Source organism: Moschus berezovskii, chromosome 7, assembly GCF_049115385.1.
Source record: "Moschus berezovskii isolate FMDL1 chromosome 7, NW_MosBer_1.0, whole genome shotgun sequence".
NCBI classification, from domain to species: Eukaryota; Metazoa; Chordata; class Mammalia; order Artiodactyla; family Moschidae; genus Moschus; species Moschus berezovskii.
This window is the reverse complement of record NC_142466.1, coordinates 108,804,790-108,821,854: the sequence shown is the minus strand read 5'-3', so window position 1 is coordinate 108,821,854 and position 17,065 is coordinate 108,804,790. Positions and strand designations below refer to the sequence as shown.

At 41.2% G+C, this 17,065-nt stretch overlaps 1 protein-coding gene across 3 annotated transcripts in view; it reads left to right on the top strand.

Annotated features, from left to right (window-relative positions):
* Positions 1–17,065, top strand: part of SUSD1 (sushi domain containing 1) — a 209,146-nt gene that overhangs the window by 58,278 nt on the left and 133,803 nt on the right. For all 3 annotated transcript variants that reach the window (XM_088838275.1, XM_088838276.1, XM_055427584.2), the window contains exons 7-9: positions 4,766–4,863; positions 5,484–5,670; positions 14,750–14,859. In XM_088838275.1, coding sequence (XP_088694401.1) covers positions 4,766–4,863; positions 5,484–5,670; positions 14,750–14,859 — 395 coding nt within the window. The remainder of the gene's footprint in view (positions 1–4,765; positions 4,864–5,483; positions 5,671–14,749; positions 14,860–17,065) is intronic.

Genomic DNA, 17,065 nt, shown 5'->3' with positions numbered 1-17,065 from the left:
GGTGTTCGGTGGGAAGGAAGGGAGATGACTTTTGAGGAGACAGACATGGCTTCAGATCTTCTCTGTCCTTGACTCCCAAGGCATCGCACTGTCCTCGCGGCCACTGACCTTCCGAGTCACCCTCTCCTCTGGTTTCGCCTTGAGTTTCCATCTGTCTCAGCCCCTGCTGTTGTGCTGCCCACTCTCCACGTTGGACGTGGCTGTGTCAGCTGCACCCAGAGCTTCAATTGCCATCCACACACTGATGACCTTCAAGAAGGTTTTTTCACCTAGATAGATTGACTCAGACTTACCACGTTCTAAGCACAGTTTATTAGTTTCTTTCTCACAGAGGCGATCTGCTTCCTCCCATATTTCTTATGAGATCAGTAGAAGGCAATCCATTCAGACTCTCAGGCTTAGAGACTGGCAGTCAGCCTAGACGCCTTATCACTCATCTCCTATTGCTTCTCCTTCAGGAGAAACTATCGCTTATGGTTTTCAAGGCAGTGCCCTGATTCCATATTTTCACCTTTTTGCTGAGTAACTGCTTCAGGGCAAAGGCTCTGGGTTTTGGAGTCTGGCGGGTCTAGTTCTGAATTCTGACTTGACTGCTTACTGCTTCTGTCCACACTATCTGGTCCATAGTAACAACTCAATAAATGTTCACCTATAATTGACTTTATGATTGCTTCCCATGACTACTGTGGAGATAAAGGCTATAAAGACCTGTATATCAGTGTTTGATGTATTGGAATCACTGAGTAAAGGGGGTCAAATTCTTTCTTTGTGACCTCCAGTTTTTCCTTCAAAATACACCAGAGTTATTATTTTTTCTTTTAATTTAAAAAAAGTTTTTTTTGGCCACACCACGCAGCATGGGATCTCAGTTTCCCAACCAGGGATCGATCTTGTGCCCCTGCATTGGAAGCTCAGAGTCTTAGGCACTGGACCGCCAGGGAATTCCTCCTCCAGAGGTATCTTTCTTAAAAAAAAAAAAAAAAGTCTGCACCATCTTCCTGCTTTTAGCTCTCCGTGGCTGGTAGGAGTAAGTCTGTGTTTAGTCTGGTGCTCAGGTCTTCCCAAGTCTGATCCTGTTCTCTTTCTGAAATCTTGCTGCCCCTCTTCCCCCTCTCCAGCACACTATTCATCACCACTCTGAAATTGTCCATGCCCTTTACACGTAGGACTTTGGGCCTGCTTAGATGTCTTCCCCACCCTTAAGCTCTGCAGCTGTGAAGGGTTGCATGGCCTCCATGAAGCTGGCTTTCCCAGTTCTTCCGGTGAGAGTTGGTGGCTTCCTTCTCTATGCCCTGTGGTACTTGTGTTTAACTTTGTTCTGATATTGATGGAATCATAATTTATCTGCTTGTGTGTTAGCTTCCTCCATTAGATACAGTGTTCCTGAGGGAAAGACTTACCTTCTGATCATCACAGTCCAGTGCCTGGCAGGGGAGGATGTTTGGTGTTCAATGATGGTTCAGTTAAGGGTCAATGGTGAATAAAATGCCCTGGACTCAGTTCCAAAGAGAACTTCCAAAAGTGTTTTCAGTTTTCAGTACTAGTAGAATGAAGGTGTAGCCTCCCAAGTCATCTCTTTTAAAAGGGCAGCATGAATGTAGATATTTAATATCTGACACATTTACAAAGAAGTCTTCGCAGCTGGTGTGTAGACACCTGGAGGGAACAGCAACTGAATTTTGTTCAGCTGCTCCTTGGAATGAAATAGCTGACCTCCCTCCAATAAGGTCTGGGTCCCATCTGTGCAGAGAGCAGGGCACAGGCTGGAGGCAGATGGCGTTTCCGAGATGTCATTTGCGGTTGTCATAGTGAATGAACAAAAAGGAAGAACAAGAAAGGAAACTTTCATGTCTCCTTTCTAATCTCTGCTTGGGTGGCAAAGGGTCCCAAGTGGGAAGGAAATATGCTTTCATGGCAACTCAGCGACAAGGTGAGGAGTGGGATGTTTCCTTTTATTCGACCAGGGGATGAGTATCAGGGGCCTGTGGGAGTGAACAGAGGGGTCTAGAGCTCTAGCACTTTGACGGGCTGGAGAGGGAAGGGGCTGGGAATATTTGGGACTTTTTCAAGCTGATAAAAGACTGTTACCAGTGGCGTCATTATGCTACCCAAGGAGGGGAATGGATTGGATCTTTGCATCCGTGTCCACACCTGGAGTATTTCTTTGATTTCAAATTGTCTGTGCTCCAGGGAGAAGCGCTGATGTAGTGATCCAGGAGTGCAGTAGATGGGCACGCTTGATCCTCTGGGGTCTCTCCAGAAATTTGCCTCTTTTCCTCTTCCTGCTTCATTTATTCCCACTTACTGTCAGCTGACTGGGTTTACCCGTGACCAGGTCATGTGTGACATAAATCTCGGCAGTGCTGCTGATTGGGTGATTTGGTAAAGATATAAAATCTTCCATGGGCAAGGGGGTCAGTGGATTAGGGTCTATCTAAAGGTAGCATTGGTTCTGAGTATGAAGAAATGGGGCTTCCCAGGTGGCTCAGGGGTAAAGAATCTGCCTGGTAATGCAGGAGACGTGGGTTTGATCCCTGGGTTGGAAAGATCCCCTGGAGAAGGCAGTGGCACCCTATTCCAGTATTCTTGCCTGGGAAATCCCACGGACAGAGGAGCCTGGACAGGCTACAGTCCATGAGGTCTCAAAGAATCAGACATGACTGAGCAACTAACACACACACACACACACACACACATCCCAGGAAGCAGGAGTGAAGGCTGAGGTGGGCAGAGCAGCAAAGGAAGTCGAACCAGCATGAGGATTCCTTGTTGCCCTGGTCCTCACTGAGTACACGTGATTGCTCCATCAGTGTAGCAGCGCCCTGAGAGATCTTCTAGGTCTGCTCTACAAGGGGAAGAAAAGTAAGGGGCAGATTTTTCTAATACTTCCTGTCTTTCAGGAAGTGTTCATTTCCCCCTACTTCCAGGTTGCATATGCAGCAGGGAAACCCCAGCCTGGGAGACAAGACATGGTCATGTTGTCAAAGCTCAGACAGGGCAGGAGCAAGGGGCATGAGAGCTGAGAGGGTCTAAAACATCCATAAGGGACATCTGCTTCAGTGGGGAAGCTTGAATGTGGGCTGAGGAATATTTCCCTTGGGTGAGATGTTGATTCTCTCCTCTAGAGGTGATAGTTTGCTAACTTCTACCTGCAGGGAATAGGGCTTCCCTGATAGCTCAGTTGGTAAAGAATCCACCTGCAATGTAGGAGACCTTGGTTCAACTTCTGGGTTGGGAAAATCTGCTGGAGAAGGGATAGGCTACCCACTCCAGTGTTCTTGGGTTTCCCTGGTGCCTCAGCTAATAAAGAATCTGCCTGTAATGCGGGAGACCTGGGTTCGATCCCTGGGTTGGGAAGATCCCCTGGAGAAGGGAAAGGCTACCAACTCCAGTGTTCTGACCTGGAAAATCTCATGGACTGTACAGTCCATGGGGTCAGACATGACTGAACGACTTTCACTTTCACCTACAGGGAATTTTATTCCTTTTGATGCTGTTGTGAGTTTTTAAAAATTTCATGTTTGGCTTGTTCCTTGATAGTGGACAGGAATGCAATTGCTTTTTGTATATTGACCTTGTATCCTGCTACCTGGTTGAACTTGTTTCTTAGCTTCAATTGTGTGTATGTGTGTGTGTGTGAATTCCTTAGTATTTTTTTTAGACAAGAGCATGTCAGCTGCAAGTAAGAATAGTTTTACTTATCTGCAGGAAGTTTGTTAAATAAAAAGCTAAGTACTTTCCCCATTCTCATTTGAACAACTTCCTAAGTCGTTTACTAGGTTCATTGGAAACTGTTATCTCAGGAACCAAGGCCATATTATGGTTTCCCACATTGCTAAATTTATCACATGAAATATATACAGAATATTTATTTATTTGAAAAATTTTAATTGGAGAATAATTACTTTACAATATTGTGTTGGCTTCTGCCATATAACAATGTGAATCAGCCATAAGCATACATATGTCCCCTCCCTCATGAGCCTCCCTCCCACCCCGTCCCACCCTTCTGGTTGTCAGAGCACTGCGTTGAGCTCCCTGAGACATACAGCAACTTCCCATTAGTGATCTCTTTTGCATATGTAATGTGCATGTTTCAATGCTACCCTCTCAATTGGTCGCCCTCCGCCCCCGCCACATGCAGAATATTGAAAAGAAACAGAACAACTTAAAGAAATTAGTGGCTTCCTGATAAATCAGATTTAAATGGTTTCAGTAAAGGGAGCCCCAGAAATATCCAGGGACCTCGTGGAGAATTTATTTAGTTTACCCACAATGGGCCACTCCTGAGGAATGGTCCTGGGTGGTGATGTGTGTCATTTTCCTCTTGGGAACAGCAGTGACCTGGCTATCAAAACGCTCCATCAGCCGGTGGGATGAGGGAACCAGAAGCTGGTCTAACCTGCGCAGCTGCAGGGAAGGTTCAGGGCTCGGCTCTGGGTCCCTTTCTTTCCCCCGGGAGTGGAATGCCAGTGGCATCCATTGTGTTAGACCAATCACAGGCTGGAATTCTCACCCGTACTTAAGGGAATTCTCACCCTTTTCCTCCACATCGGGTCACTCATGATAAAGTTAAATTGGGTGATTGGCCCGGGATAGCTTGAACTGCTGATTCGGTTTCTGTATCCTACTGGGAATGGTGACCAGCAGAGAGACCAGCTGGGCAAGTAAACAAAGTCATGCCCTCTAATGGGCTGGCCATTAGGATTTTTCCAAAGTCCTTCGATGCATTTTGTTGAGTGGATTCTTTCTTTTTCTCTTTTAGAAATAATTATAGAAATTAATGAGGTGTCGGTGTTTAATAACACCTGTGTGAGGTGGCAAATAAACCCAGGAAGAATAAACTCCAAGATTGAATATGTGGTAAGTGAAATGAACTCCTTTTTTTCTGCCAGGGCAGAGATGGTTACCATGGGAATAAGAGTCAGAGGAACTTGCTTCTGGAGGTGCTTCTTAATCAAATAGCTCTCCAATCCCATAGTCCTTTTTAAAGTGAGTAGAGTTTTTCAGATATCTGGATTATTTTACTTTACTTTTAGTGTTTAATGTGTTTGTCATCCTCCAGGGTGTATGTGTGGGGGGTGTGTTTATATTTGGCATCATCATGATTGCTTGTTTCCAAGCTCTTGTGTGTCACTCCCCCAGAGCAAGCCTAGAAGCATCTGCTGCCTGGGTGACAAGATGCAGCAAGCGGGTCTCGCGTGGTGACTGCCTCCATTGATTGCCGGTCATTTGAATGCAGGATAGCACTCCTTAGAGAACCTCTCCATTTTATGTCACTTCTCAGGGTTTCTGGATAACCGGGCTGATCAGATTTCATCATCAGATACCTGATAGCAGAGGTTTGCACTATTTGTCTCCCCCAGGGTGAGCAGTGCATTATAAAAGGGAGTGGTAAGAGAGTAGGTTCCAGCACTACAAAATCTCTCTTGGTTGTTTTCAGTGGAGTCACATGGGTTCTCTTGTCTTTTCCCCTCACAAAGATATACATAAAAGGACAACGGTTGGACCTCCTGGAATCAGGTCATGAGGAGACAGTTAATTTGACCACAGAGAGCAGGACCCCAGAATTGTGCCTAGACCTGTACCAGGGCACCAACTACACCGTGAGCATTTCTACAACCCCTCCCCGACGCTCCATGCCAGCCGTCATTGCGTTCCAGACAGCTGGTAGGTGGAGGTGAAGTCTCATTTCCTCCTGGAGAATGCTAAGTTCAGGATGTGGGGAAACGTGCTTCAGGATCCACAGGTCAGGAGAGTTCACAGTTACTTTCTAAGGTTTGCAGCCAAGGGGTTAAATACTCCAGGGGTCAGAACCAGAGCAGGGCTAGTAGGAGAGATTCCTGTTTTACTGAGCGGGCACTGATGTATGGATTCTCAGCTGGGTCCTCTAGTTGACGTGGAAGGTAACAAGAAGGCATTTAAAAGACAGCAGTAGGCAATGATGCACGCTGTTTCAGTTGTCGAAGGCAATACAGGGTAGCCATCTGGCTTATCTTCAGTGGGAAACTCGAAAGTCATTTCTTACTCTTGCCTGTGACAAAGGAGGAGCCAGGGAGGCTGACCCAGGAGCTGTACATCTAGGATGAGAAGTGACCCCAGGACTGATTAGGGGAGGGGATTCAAAGTGAGGATGAGCAGGTAGAGAGGAGGAGGCAGCCCTAGGATGCAGGAGTGTAGAAGTTGGTTGGAAAGCAGGTTGGACAGGAAGGAGCTTTAAGAGCTTTAATGAACACCAAGACACATCTGGATGTTTATATCATCATGACAATTACAATAAGTTTTTATCAGCACTCTTGTTGTAGGATGTCAAAATTAATTAAATTCTTTAAAAGCAAACCTTGAGAAGCCATTGGTGTCATTTATTGTCTTGTATGAGTTGAGGTAGTTCTCAGCTAGCTATTTGATGTCCTATTTAAGAAAACCTATTTAAGTTGGACCATAATGGAAGCTGAGTGCTGAAGAATTGATGCTTTTGAACTGTGGTGTTGGAGAAGACTCTTGAGAGTCCCTTGGACTGCAAGGAGATCCAACCCGTCCATCCTAAAGGAGATCAGCCCTGAATATTCATTGGAAGGACTGATGCTGAAGCTGAAGCTCCAATACTTTAGCCACCTGATTCGAAGAGCCAACTCATTGGAAAAGACCCTGATGTTGGGAAAAATTGAAGGCAGGTGGAGAAGGGGATGACAGAGGATGAGATGGTTGGATGGCATCACCGACTCCATGGACATGAATTTGAGCAGGCTCTGGGAGTTGGTGATGGACAGGGAGGCCTGGCTCAGAGTCGGACATGACTGAGTGACTGAACTGAATTTAAGAAAACTTAACCTTTAGGTATTGCTGCTGCTAGGAACTGGGAAGTAACACGGATGTGGCAGAAATAAATGAAAAGTGTGCTAGTCTTCACAATATCATTCAGACTATGAAATTATACAAAATAGGTCTCAGGATACTTGTATAGAAATAAAATGATTTATTTCTAAGTAAAGACTATGTTAGGGAAAGATATTGTCAACTTATTATGGTAACTAATTAGAGAAAATTGTTCACAGTTAACAATAAACTACTGTAGATTTATTAGAAATAAAAAGATTATCCTAGGACTCCAAATTCATCTGTCTCTGTTCAGTCAATGACAGCTTGCTGTTCATTGTCTGCTGTTTTTACCAACATCCTCTTCAACCTCTTCAAGTTAATTTCAGCTGGGGCAAGCATGGTCTTTGGGTTCAGACAGACCTGGATTTACATCTTAACTCGGCTGCTTAAGAGTTGGGTGACCCTGGCTGAGTCCGTTAATGTCTCCAGACCTCCTTCTGTCTGAAATTTTAAGTGGAACTAGATTAAATTTGCAAGGTAATCTAGTGAGAATTGGGCTTTATATTGAATTATCCCAACTGAGCACAAGGTACATTTCTACATTTTTTCCATATCTATTCAAGTTTTGGCTTTCCTGTTTATTTATGCCTTCATGTGAAGATTTGTCATTCTGCTCATCTAGATCCTTCACATTTAGCCATCTGATTTCATGATTAGCGTTATGCCAGTTCTCTTTAAATGAATTGGGAAGTTTTCCATATTTTTATACCCTGGAAGAATTTATATCACTTTGGGATTATCCCCTTTCTTTAAAGCTGGACACATTTGCTCATAATGTCATTTAAGTTTCAGCCCTTTGGGAGATGATTCTTTGATGACTATCAATTTCTTCTGTGGTTTTGGGGATTTGTTTATATTTCTTACGTTTTTTTGAATCAATTTTTATAATTTATGCTTTCCTAGACAATGTCCATTTAGTTGTGATTTTATTTTTTATTTAAAAATTTTTTTAAAAATTTTAATTGGAGGCTAATTACTTTACAATATTGTGGTGGTTTTTGCCATACATTCACACGATATGTTGGCAGAATGTCAAATGGAATATTTGTTGACAACTCCTCTGGAGTATCAATTATATATCCCCAGGTTATTTTGATTCCTAGTTTTGTGTTTCTTTCTTTCTAACACTTGATTTGCTTAGCTTGGGTTGTCTGTTTCATTACTATTCTTTTCCCTGAAGAATAATCTCTTGGGTTTTTTAAATTATTTTTTATCTCATTAATTTCTCTCATTTTAAAATTTCCTTCTTCCTGATTCTCTTAAGTTGGTTATATTGTTCTAGTACTAAATTCTTGAGTTAATTGCATCAGTTCAGTTCAGTTCAGTCGCTCAGTCGTGTCTGACTCTCCACGACCCCATGAATCACAGCACGCCAGGCCTCCCTGTCCATCACCAACTCCCAGAGTTCACTCAAACTCATGTCCACAGAGTCGGTGATGCCATCCAGCCATCTCATTCTCGGTCGTCCCCTCCTCCTCCCGCCCCCAACCTTTCCTAGCATCAGAGTCTTTTCCAGTGAGTCAACTCGTCGCATGAGGTGGCCAAAGTATTGCAGTTTCAGCTTTAGCATCAGTCCTTCCAATGAACACCCAGGATTGATCTCCTTTAGAATGGACTGTTTGGTTCTCCTTGCAGTCCAAGGGACTCTCAAGAGTCTTCTCCAACACCATAGTTCAAAAGCATCAATTCTTCGGCAATCAGCTTTCTTCACAGTCCAACTCTCACATCCATACATGACCACGGGAAAAACTATAGCCTTGACTAGATGGACCTTGGTTGGCAAAGTAATGTCTCTGCTTTTTAATATACTATCAAGGTTGGTCATAACTTTCCTTCCAAGGAGTAAGCGCCTTTTAATTTCCTGGCTGCAATCAGCATCTGCAGTGATTTTGGAGCCCCCAAAAATAAAGTCTGACACTGTTTCCACTGTTTTTCCATCTATTTCCCATGAAGTGATGGGACCAGATGTCGTGATCTTAGTTTTCTGAATGTTGAGCTTCAAGCCAACCTTTTCACTCTCCTCTTTCACTTTCATCAAAAGCCTTTTGAGTTCCTCTTCACTTTCTGCCATAAGGGTGGTGTCATCTGCATATCTGAGGTTATTGATATTTCTCCCAGCAATCTTGATTCCAGCTTGTGCTTCTTCCAGCCCAGCGTTCCTCATGATGTACTCTGCATATAAGTTAAATAAGCAAGGTGACAATATACAGCCTTGACGTACGCCTTTTCCTATTTGGAACCAGTCTGTTGTTCCATGTACAGTTCTGACAGTTCAACTTATTTCCATTATTTTCTGTTTGATGATAAAAATCTTCAATTCTTCTTTCTCCCTTCTAGATTTGAGCTTTGGTGGAATTCCTTAGGCATTTATACATATTCTCTTTATTTTTACTTTCAAGACACGGTGTAATTGCTATTCTGATTTTCCCTTGATGAAAGAATTATTTATGAGGGTGTTAATATATGTTCCCTTTATTTTTACTTTCAAAGCATTATATACTTGGTATTTTGATTTCCCCATTGATTGAAAGATTAATTATATATGTTATCAAGTGGTAGGTTTAAAATATTCTCAACATTTACACTTTGCTGTTGATTTCTAGGTTTTTTTTTTCAATTTTAGTATTCTTTGGGGGGGATTTGTTGACATTTTCTTGGGGTTTACTATTTGGCAAAGTTTTGCAATACTAGGTGTAGTGTTTGCTTGTAAATAAGGTAAGATTTAGTCTTAAATCAACTTTAGTGGTAAGGTTTCTCAGGACTTCTGTTTTTGTTGTTGTTGTTATTATTTTTTGCTTATTCGGATTGCCATTCTTCTCAGTTTGTCTTATACATTCTGATTGGTTCACACATTTTGATGTTATGATATTTATGTTCATGGTTGATGTCTTAATTGTAGATTCTAACTTGCACTATTAACAAGTGGCTCACTTTAGCCTATTTAACAATTTTCTTGCCCTGATTTTCTTGACTTCTTCGTGCTCTGCTTGCATGATATGCCTTTGCCCACTTTTGTTCTTAAAATCTGTCTGGGTAATATCGCTATGGATGTACTTGAGGAAATAGCATACATTGCAAACGTTTGTGAGAAAAAGAGTTAATCAATTTACACAGTAGTGTTTGTGATATGGTTTTCCTTTCTTCTGTCATCTTAATTTTTTCTCTTTTTTGTGCTTTGTTGCTATGTCTATTGCGTTCTCTCTTTGCTGCATAAATGTTCCTTTCTCAGTGATTCAGACAGTAGAGATCTTGCTTTTATTCGGTACTACACATTAAAAAACGAAAAAAAAAACCAACCCTATTTGAATGTGTATTTTTCCTATTACCAGTGTCGAGACTGGAATCATGTTGACTTCTCCCCCCAAAAGACAAGGAAGTTAGCATTTTTTACTTCCTTTTATTCCTTCCCCTTTTGCTTTCCTTTTGCTACTGGCTTAATACAGCTTTTTATTGCCAGCTTCTTATTTTTAATTATTTTTAACATGCACTACATCTTTCAAGAATTCATTTTTATATAGACTTATAGCAATATTTATAACAATTCTATAAACAGCTATATGTTTTCATAGTTTTAGTGCTTACTGGCGGTTCTTTCATATCAAAGTTTTTCTGTTTTTCTCTATTTTTCTGTCTCTTTCTGCATCGTGATTTCTATCTTCTTACTGGAGAATGGGATACTTTCTGAGCCCAGGATTATCTGAGAACCTCATTTTGTTGTCTTCACAAGTGAATGGGAGCTTGATTGAAGATAAAATTCTTGGACCTAAACCTTTGTTGTCAGAATCCTGGAGGCGTTTCACATTGACTTTGGGAATTTAAAATTTTGAAAGAGGAATTTGAAGGTGTGATTTTTTTTTTTTTTTTCAAACCCACATTTGCAATCTGGTCTTTTTCAGCCTGGATATCATAGTTTTCTTTCTATGTGAAGTCCCAGACTTGAATCATTTACTCATGCATGTGGTAAATGCTTATTGACCACTTACTATGTGTTGGACAGTTTGGGGCATTGGGAATTCAATAGTGAATGAGACAGAAATCTTTTGTTTCATGAAAGTTCAGTCATGGGTTATATACATGTTAATGTTTTTCACTGAGTTTTCCTAGAGCCCTGTGAGTTTCTGGATCTTCACATTTTAGTGTATCTACACATTAAGAATATTTTCTTTCATTAAATCTCTGAGTATTGTTTTTGTTTGTTTGCACCGTGTGAGAGTGGAGAGTGAAGTTTTATTTGGGGCAGTATGGGGACTGCTGCTTGGAGACGGCGCCCCAGATAGCTCTGAGAAACTGTTCCAAAGACACAGGGGTGAAGGACACTGTATCTGTGATTGTTTTAAAGGGGGAGCACATGGAATCAAGTACGGGTTTTTTGGTAGAAAGTTTCTGCTTGTCTCATGAAGCTTCTGCTAGTCACAAGAAACAGTCTTCACCAAGAAGGATTTTAGGGCTTGTCTAGATATGAGGAGATACAAGAATTGGGCTCATAAAATCAGCTCCTGAGAATATCTATCTGAAGACCCGTCCTGCCAGTTTTCCGGAAGCACAGTGCCTCATTTCTGCTCTCCACTCTGAACTCCTTTAGGGGGTGTTGGAGTTCAGCTGCTGCAGCAGCACATGATTTAATCTTTGTAGAGGTAGATGACAAGCAACCATGGCAAGCGCTGATTTGTGGTTGACATTTGTGTTTGCACTTCAAATACTCCTGTGCGGAATTCCTTGTCTATCTGCATTGGTCTTCTATTTTCTCTCTTTTTTGCATCCGTGCCTTTTTCCTCTGCCTTCTCTGAGTCTGTAGTAAGTTTGTTCTCTAGATGCGTTTCTGCATCTATGAATCGACATTTCTGATGCACTTTAAATTCTGTTGCTGCACTTTCATTTCCTTTTGTTTTTCGTCTCTTCTAGTTCCTCTTTTATTTCTGCCTCTCTCAACCAGTTTCCTTTCTGCTATCACATTCTTCTACCATCTCATCCTTTATCTGTTTGAATACATCTTTAAAATTTTTTACTGAGTGTGTAAAACAGATGTTGCTGAGTTTTGCCATTACTTTGCTCAATACTTTTTCAACAGTGTTCATTCTTTGCTTTCAAGGCTTGATCTCCCTCTTTGTAGAATCATTTCTTAGGCTCCCCACTTTCTCAATTACAATTACTTACCCTTGGAAGTAAAAGTTTTATTTAGGGACTTCCCTGGTGGTCCAGTGATAAAGAGTTCACTTTGCCACACGGAGGATGCAAATTTGATCCCTGATAGGGGAACTAAGATCCCACATGCCACAGAGTAACTAAGCCCATGAGCCACAAATACTGAAACCCATGAGCCACAACTTGACAGTTTGTGCATCCCAGTGAAAAAATCTCCCATGAGAACAAAGATCTCGTGTGCTGCAACTTAGGTCCGAGGCAAATAAATAAGTAAATAAATAATGTTTTTTAAAGTTTTATTTAGGATTGATATTCCCTTCATAATAAAATGGATGGCATTCCCTTTGGTCTTACTTCTTATTGGATAATATTGATATGCTTATCTCAGATTTCATCTTGAAGGATTTACTGCTGGTTGGATGATCCAGTGTCCTTTGAGGAGCAGCTGCAAGAAAACCCCCTGCCCTGACTGAGCACTTGGCTATCTTGGATCTGTAAAGCTGTAGCTCTTGCATCAGCCCAGTATCACCTGGCTTCATGTGGAGCTTCGCCTACAGAGGCTGGAAGGAACAAATCTCTCCTTTTGCCGACCACAGCTCTCTGTCAGATGGAACCTTCAGATCCCCAAGATCCTTCACTTAGAAGTCCTTCTCTGTTAATGATCCCATTGTGCTAAGGAAAGTCTACTATTATTAGAAGTAGAAATAGTGAGAGAACAGTGTACGTAACCCTGGGTGCTTATCAGAATTGCCTGGTGAGTTAAAAAAAGAAAAGAAGAAAAACCCACCGATGTCCAAACTTTCTTTTAGATCTGCTGATGGGCATTTAGGATTGGGAGCCACCAGACCAAGGGGCTCTAGACGGAGCAGTCCTGCAGCCTGTCCTTGCTTCCAGCCCCCAACTCTATGGGCACCAATCCTCCCCTGTTCCTTCTTTTGAGATTTTGGGACCCTGCTCCTTTGCTTGGAAAGCATATTGCATAGAGCTCTCAGCCTTTTTCTTTGCCTAGATTCTTCCACGCTATGCTATGTAGAAATATCTTCATGTTTCTGCCTTATAGATGGCAGTCAACCCTTCTTTCCGACCCAGATGCAAATTGACCCATTTTTACCGTTCGTCATCCCTTCTGTCAGGGTTGGGGGTGGGAAGTGGGACCCAGATGCCTTTATTCTCAGACCATAAGGGCTATAAGTGGGAAAATCATATTGAGACAGGAGCTCAGCAGACAATACTTCTGCTTTATGTTCTGTTTGTGTACAGACATATACTGTGTGTGGTATTGCTCACACAGGTATACTTGGTATGCCTCAAAACCACATGCATACATGGGGCAATTTTTGTTTCTGGTATCCTCATGCAATCTTGAAAATGAAAGTTGTGAAAGTATTGGAGGGCACTTGTGATAGGTCTTCAAATTCTTTCTTATAACCATACTTTTACATCTTCCAATAAGAGCTAGCCAAGACTATTTTCTCCGAGCTGATTGCCTGGTGCTGCCTATGTCAGTGATATTTAAATTTTTAAATGGATAATTCTGATTTTGAAGACACAAGTTTATTGTTATCATTATTTCTTCTTAGGTAGCAAAGACTCCAGTGGGAGAAATACACAAGAAAGGTTGTTGTAAAAAGCTTCTCTCTGCTAAGCATTGAAACTTCTTCACATTTGTAGAAAATGTCCAGACTTGTTTGTTAGGAAATCTGCTTTTTCTTGAAAATTAGCCTTGGTACTACTAGACTGTCTGTGGGGTCTTAACAAACTTCTTTTTTTTTTTTTTGTTTTAACTGCCTTAAGAAAATAGAACATTGAAGGAATGAATTAGGCTGCAGGAGGCATGAAATTACTTTTCTTCTATACAGTGACGGAAATACATCTGCTTCTTGATTATTTTACTGCCTTAGCCCTCATCTAAGGAGCTCTGGAAGTACTGTCTGCTGAGAACAAACATCTTGCCTGGTCATCTACTTTCTGGTCATCTTCTAGGTTGGAAACATTTGCTCTAAGAGTTCTAATCCCTGACCTTTGACTTTCATTCATCTTTCTCCTTATTCTCAGACTTTCTGCCTATTGATATACTTACCTTCATGACATTTTACTTATGGACAATCCGAATGATAGGATGAGCTTTCTAAAACCTCACACCTTTATTGGTTAACAATAGTTTTATTTATTTTATTATCATTGATTGATTTTTGACTGCTCTGGGTCTTTGCTGCTGCACACGGGGCTCTCTCTAGTTGCAGTGAGTGGGGACTACTTTCTAGTTTTAGCGTTCAGGCTTCTCGTTGCGGTGAGTTCTCTTGTTGCAGAGCACAGACTCTAGGGTACCCTGGCTCAGCAGTGTGGCACCCAGGCTGAGTTGCTCCGAATGCAGAATCTTCCTGGACCAGGGATCGCACCTACATCCCCTACATTGGCAGGTATATTCTTGACCACTGAGCCACAAGGGGAGTCCTACAACAGTTTTAAAATATATATACATTATTTATGCTTGTGATATAAGAAAAGCAACGCGGATGGCTTGATTCCACAAATAAGGAAATTGAGGGTCAGAGGGGTTAAGTGACTTAGCTAAGGTCATGCAATTAAGAAGCTGTAGAGCCAGAACTTGGAGCCAGGTTTGATGCATCTGCTGTTAAACATTCTGTTGGCTCTCGGAGTTGCAGTTTTCCTTCATCATGGTATGTTTTCCTTGCGACATTTCCCTGTGTTCTTTCTTGTCTTTTAGGTGATGATCTCTTAGAAGATGATGGGATTTTCAATATTTCAATATTTAATGAAGTTTGCTTGAAATTGAACCGGCATTCTAGGAAAGTTGGATCAAAACAAGTGTATCAAGTAAGATCTCTTATGCTATTCTTAATAAATTGTGTCACTTAAATATTTGGGTGCTCTCCAAGTGTGGATCCAGAGTATTTAAACACACTAATGGAATGAACTTCTAGATTGTTTAATTTTTATTTCTAGAGATGGATGCAAGACAGCTGCAAGTCAGGGACTAAATTGAAGGAAGATACTATATATATATATTTTTAATTTTAATGATTTGCTATCATTTTCTCTGATATTGCATATATATTATATTTTATTAATAGTTTGGAATATTAGTTGCAGCTGGTTTTGTCATCAAATTAATACATGGATGTGGGTTTTTAAGAAACTTCTTGCAGGGCTGTTATTTCTCATTTAACTTGAATTTATAAACATCACAAATCTCAAGTAAAATTGTGAGTATAATCAGGTAGGAACTGAGATTTGTTATTTTTGTGTCAGTTTCAGTTCAGTTCAGGCAAATTCTGCAAATTTGCCTCAGACTGATCTTCATTCTACCCCACTGCATTCATTTTATCCTGTTGCATTCACTCAATCCAAATCCTCATACAGCACCTAGTACTTGAAAAATTAATATGTAAAAAAAAAGTGACATTCATATCTCATTTACCTTTTCTATTTATTGGGAAGAAAGAGTATCTACACTTAGATGGCTTTATATTCAGAGAAATTCCCCAGATAGCTGCTTGGAACTTCCTAATTTTTTTCAGTTCAGTTCAGTTGCTCAGTCATGTTTGACTCTTTGAGACCCCATGGACTGCAGCATGCCAGGCCTCCCTGTCTATCACCAACTCCCAGAGCCTACTCAAACTAATATCCATTGAGTCGGTGATGTCATCCAACCATCTCATCCTCTGTCGTCCCCTTCTCCTCCCACCCTCAATCCTTCTCAGCATCAGGGTCTTTTCCAGTGAGTCATTTCTTTGCATCAGATGGCCAAAGTATTGGAGCTTCAGCTTCAGCATCAGTCCTTCCAATAAATATTTAAAACTGATTTCCTTTAGGATGGAAGGGTCTTCTCCAAAACCACAGTTCAAAAGCATCAATTCTTCAGCACTCAGCTTTCTCTATAGTCCAACTCTCACATTCATACAGTTTCAGTTCAGTTCAGTTCAGTCGCTCAGTCGTGTCCGACTCTTTGCGACCCCATGAATCACAGCACGCCAGGCCTCCCTGTCCATCACCAACTCCCGGAGTTCACTCAAACTCATGTCCATCGAGTCGGTGATGCCATCCAGCCATCTCATTCTCTGTCGTCCCCGTCTCCTCCCCTAGCAAATCATCTGGCAGAGCGTAGACTAAGTATTAAATTAGAATTAATTCATCTACCATTTGCCAGAAGAATATCATGTGTTAGGACCTGGAAGTTCTGATCCGAATTAATATAAGCATACATGTAAACAGACAACTACAATTTGGTATCATGAAAGTTTTGATAAAAAGTAAATAAATGGAATAGGAGATTATGCTCAGGTACAGTTTTCTTTGAACAAGAATCAGAAATGATGCCGAGTCATAGACAGTAAGTAGGAATTCACCAGATGAAAGATGTTGGGTGAGGTGAAAGAAGGGTACTGTGGGCAAGTAGAGTAGCTCGTTGGATAATCGAGAATGTGGCTTTTTGGAGGAACAGAAAGCAAGGGAGATGGGAAGAAATAAGACAAAAATCCGAGTAGTGGCCTGATCATCCTTGTATCCTGTACTTTTGAGCTGGGATCTTATTTTGACGTCTGTGTGGAGGCACTGAAGGATAAACAGCTGAGTGAAATAGTCAAATTTTTATACTGGAAAGAACACTGGATCTAGAAATACATCCAGGTACTTAAGTAATTTAATATAAAATAAAGATGGTTTTTCAAATGAATACAGAAATACATGGTTTGGAGACAATTGGTTAACACCCTTGGTTAAGAGGAGAAATGATTCTTACTTCATGGCCTACACTAAAATGATTAAAGAGTTCAATTTAAAAATCGCTATTTTTTTAATATGTCAGACAGAAATTAAGTAACATGTGAAACACTCTTAATGAATCCACTGGAAAGAAGTGAACATTCAAAGGGAGTTTGCAAAAGAGAATGTACTTACTGCCAAAACACACATGAGCACGTGTTATACCTCAAAATATATATATAAACCATGAGTTACCATAGTCTTTCTATAAACTTGGAGCGAATCCTGTTACACACAGCTGTGGGCACTTAAATTAGCG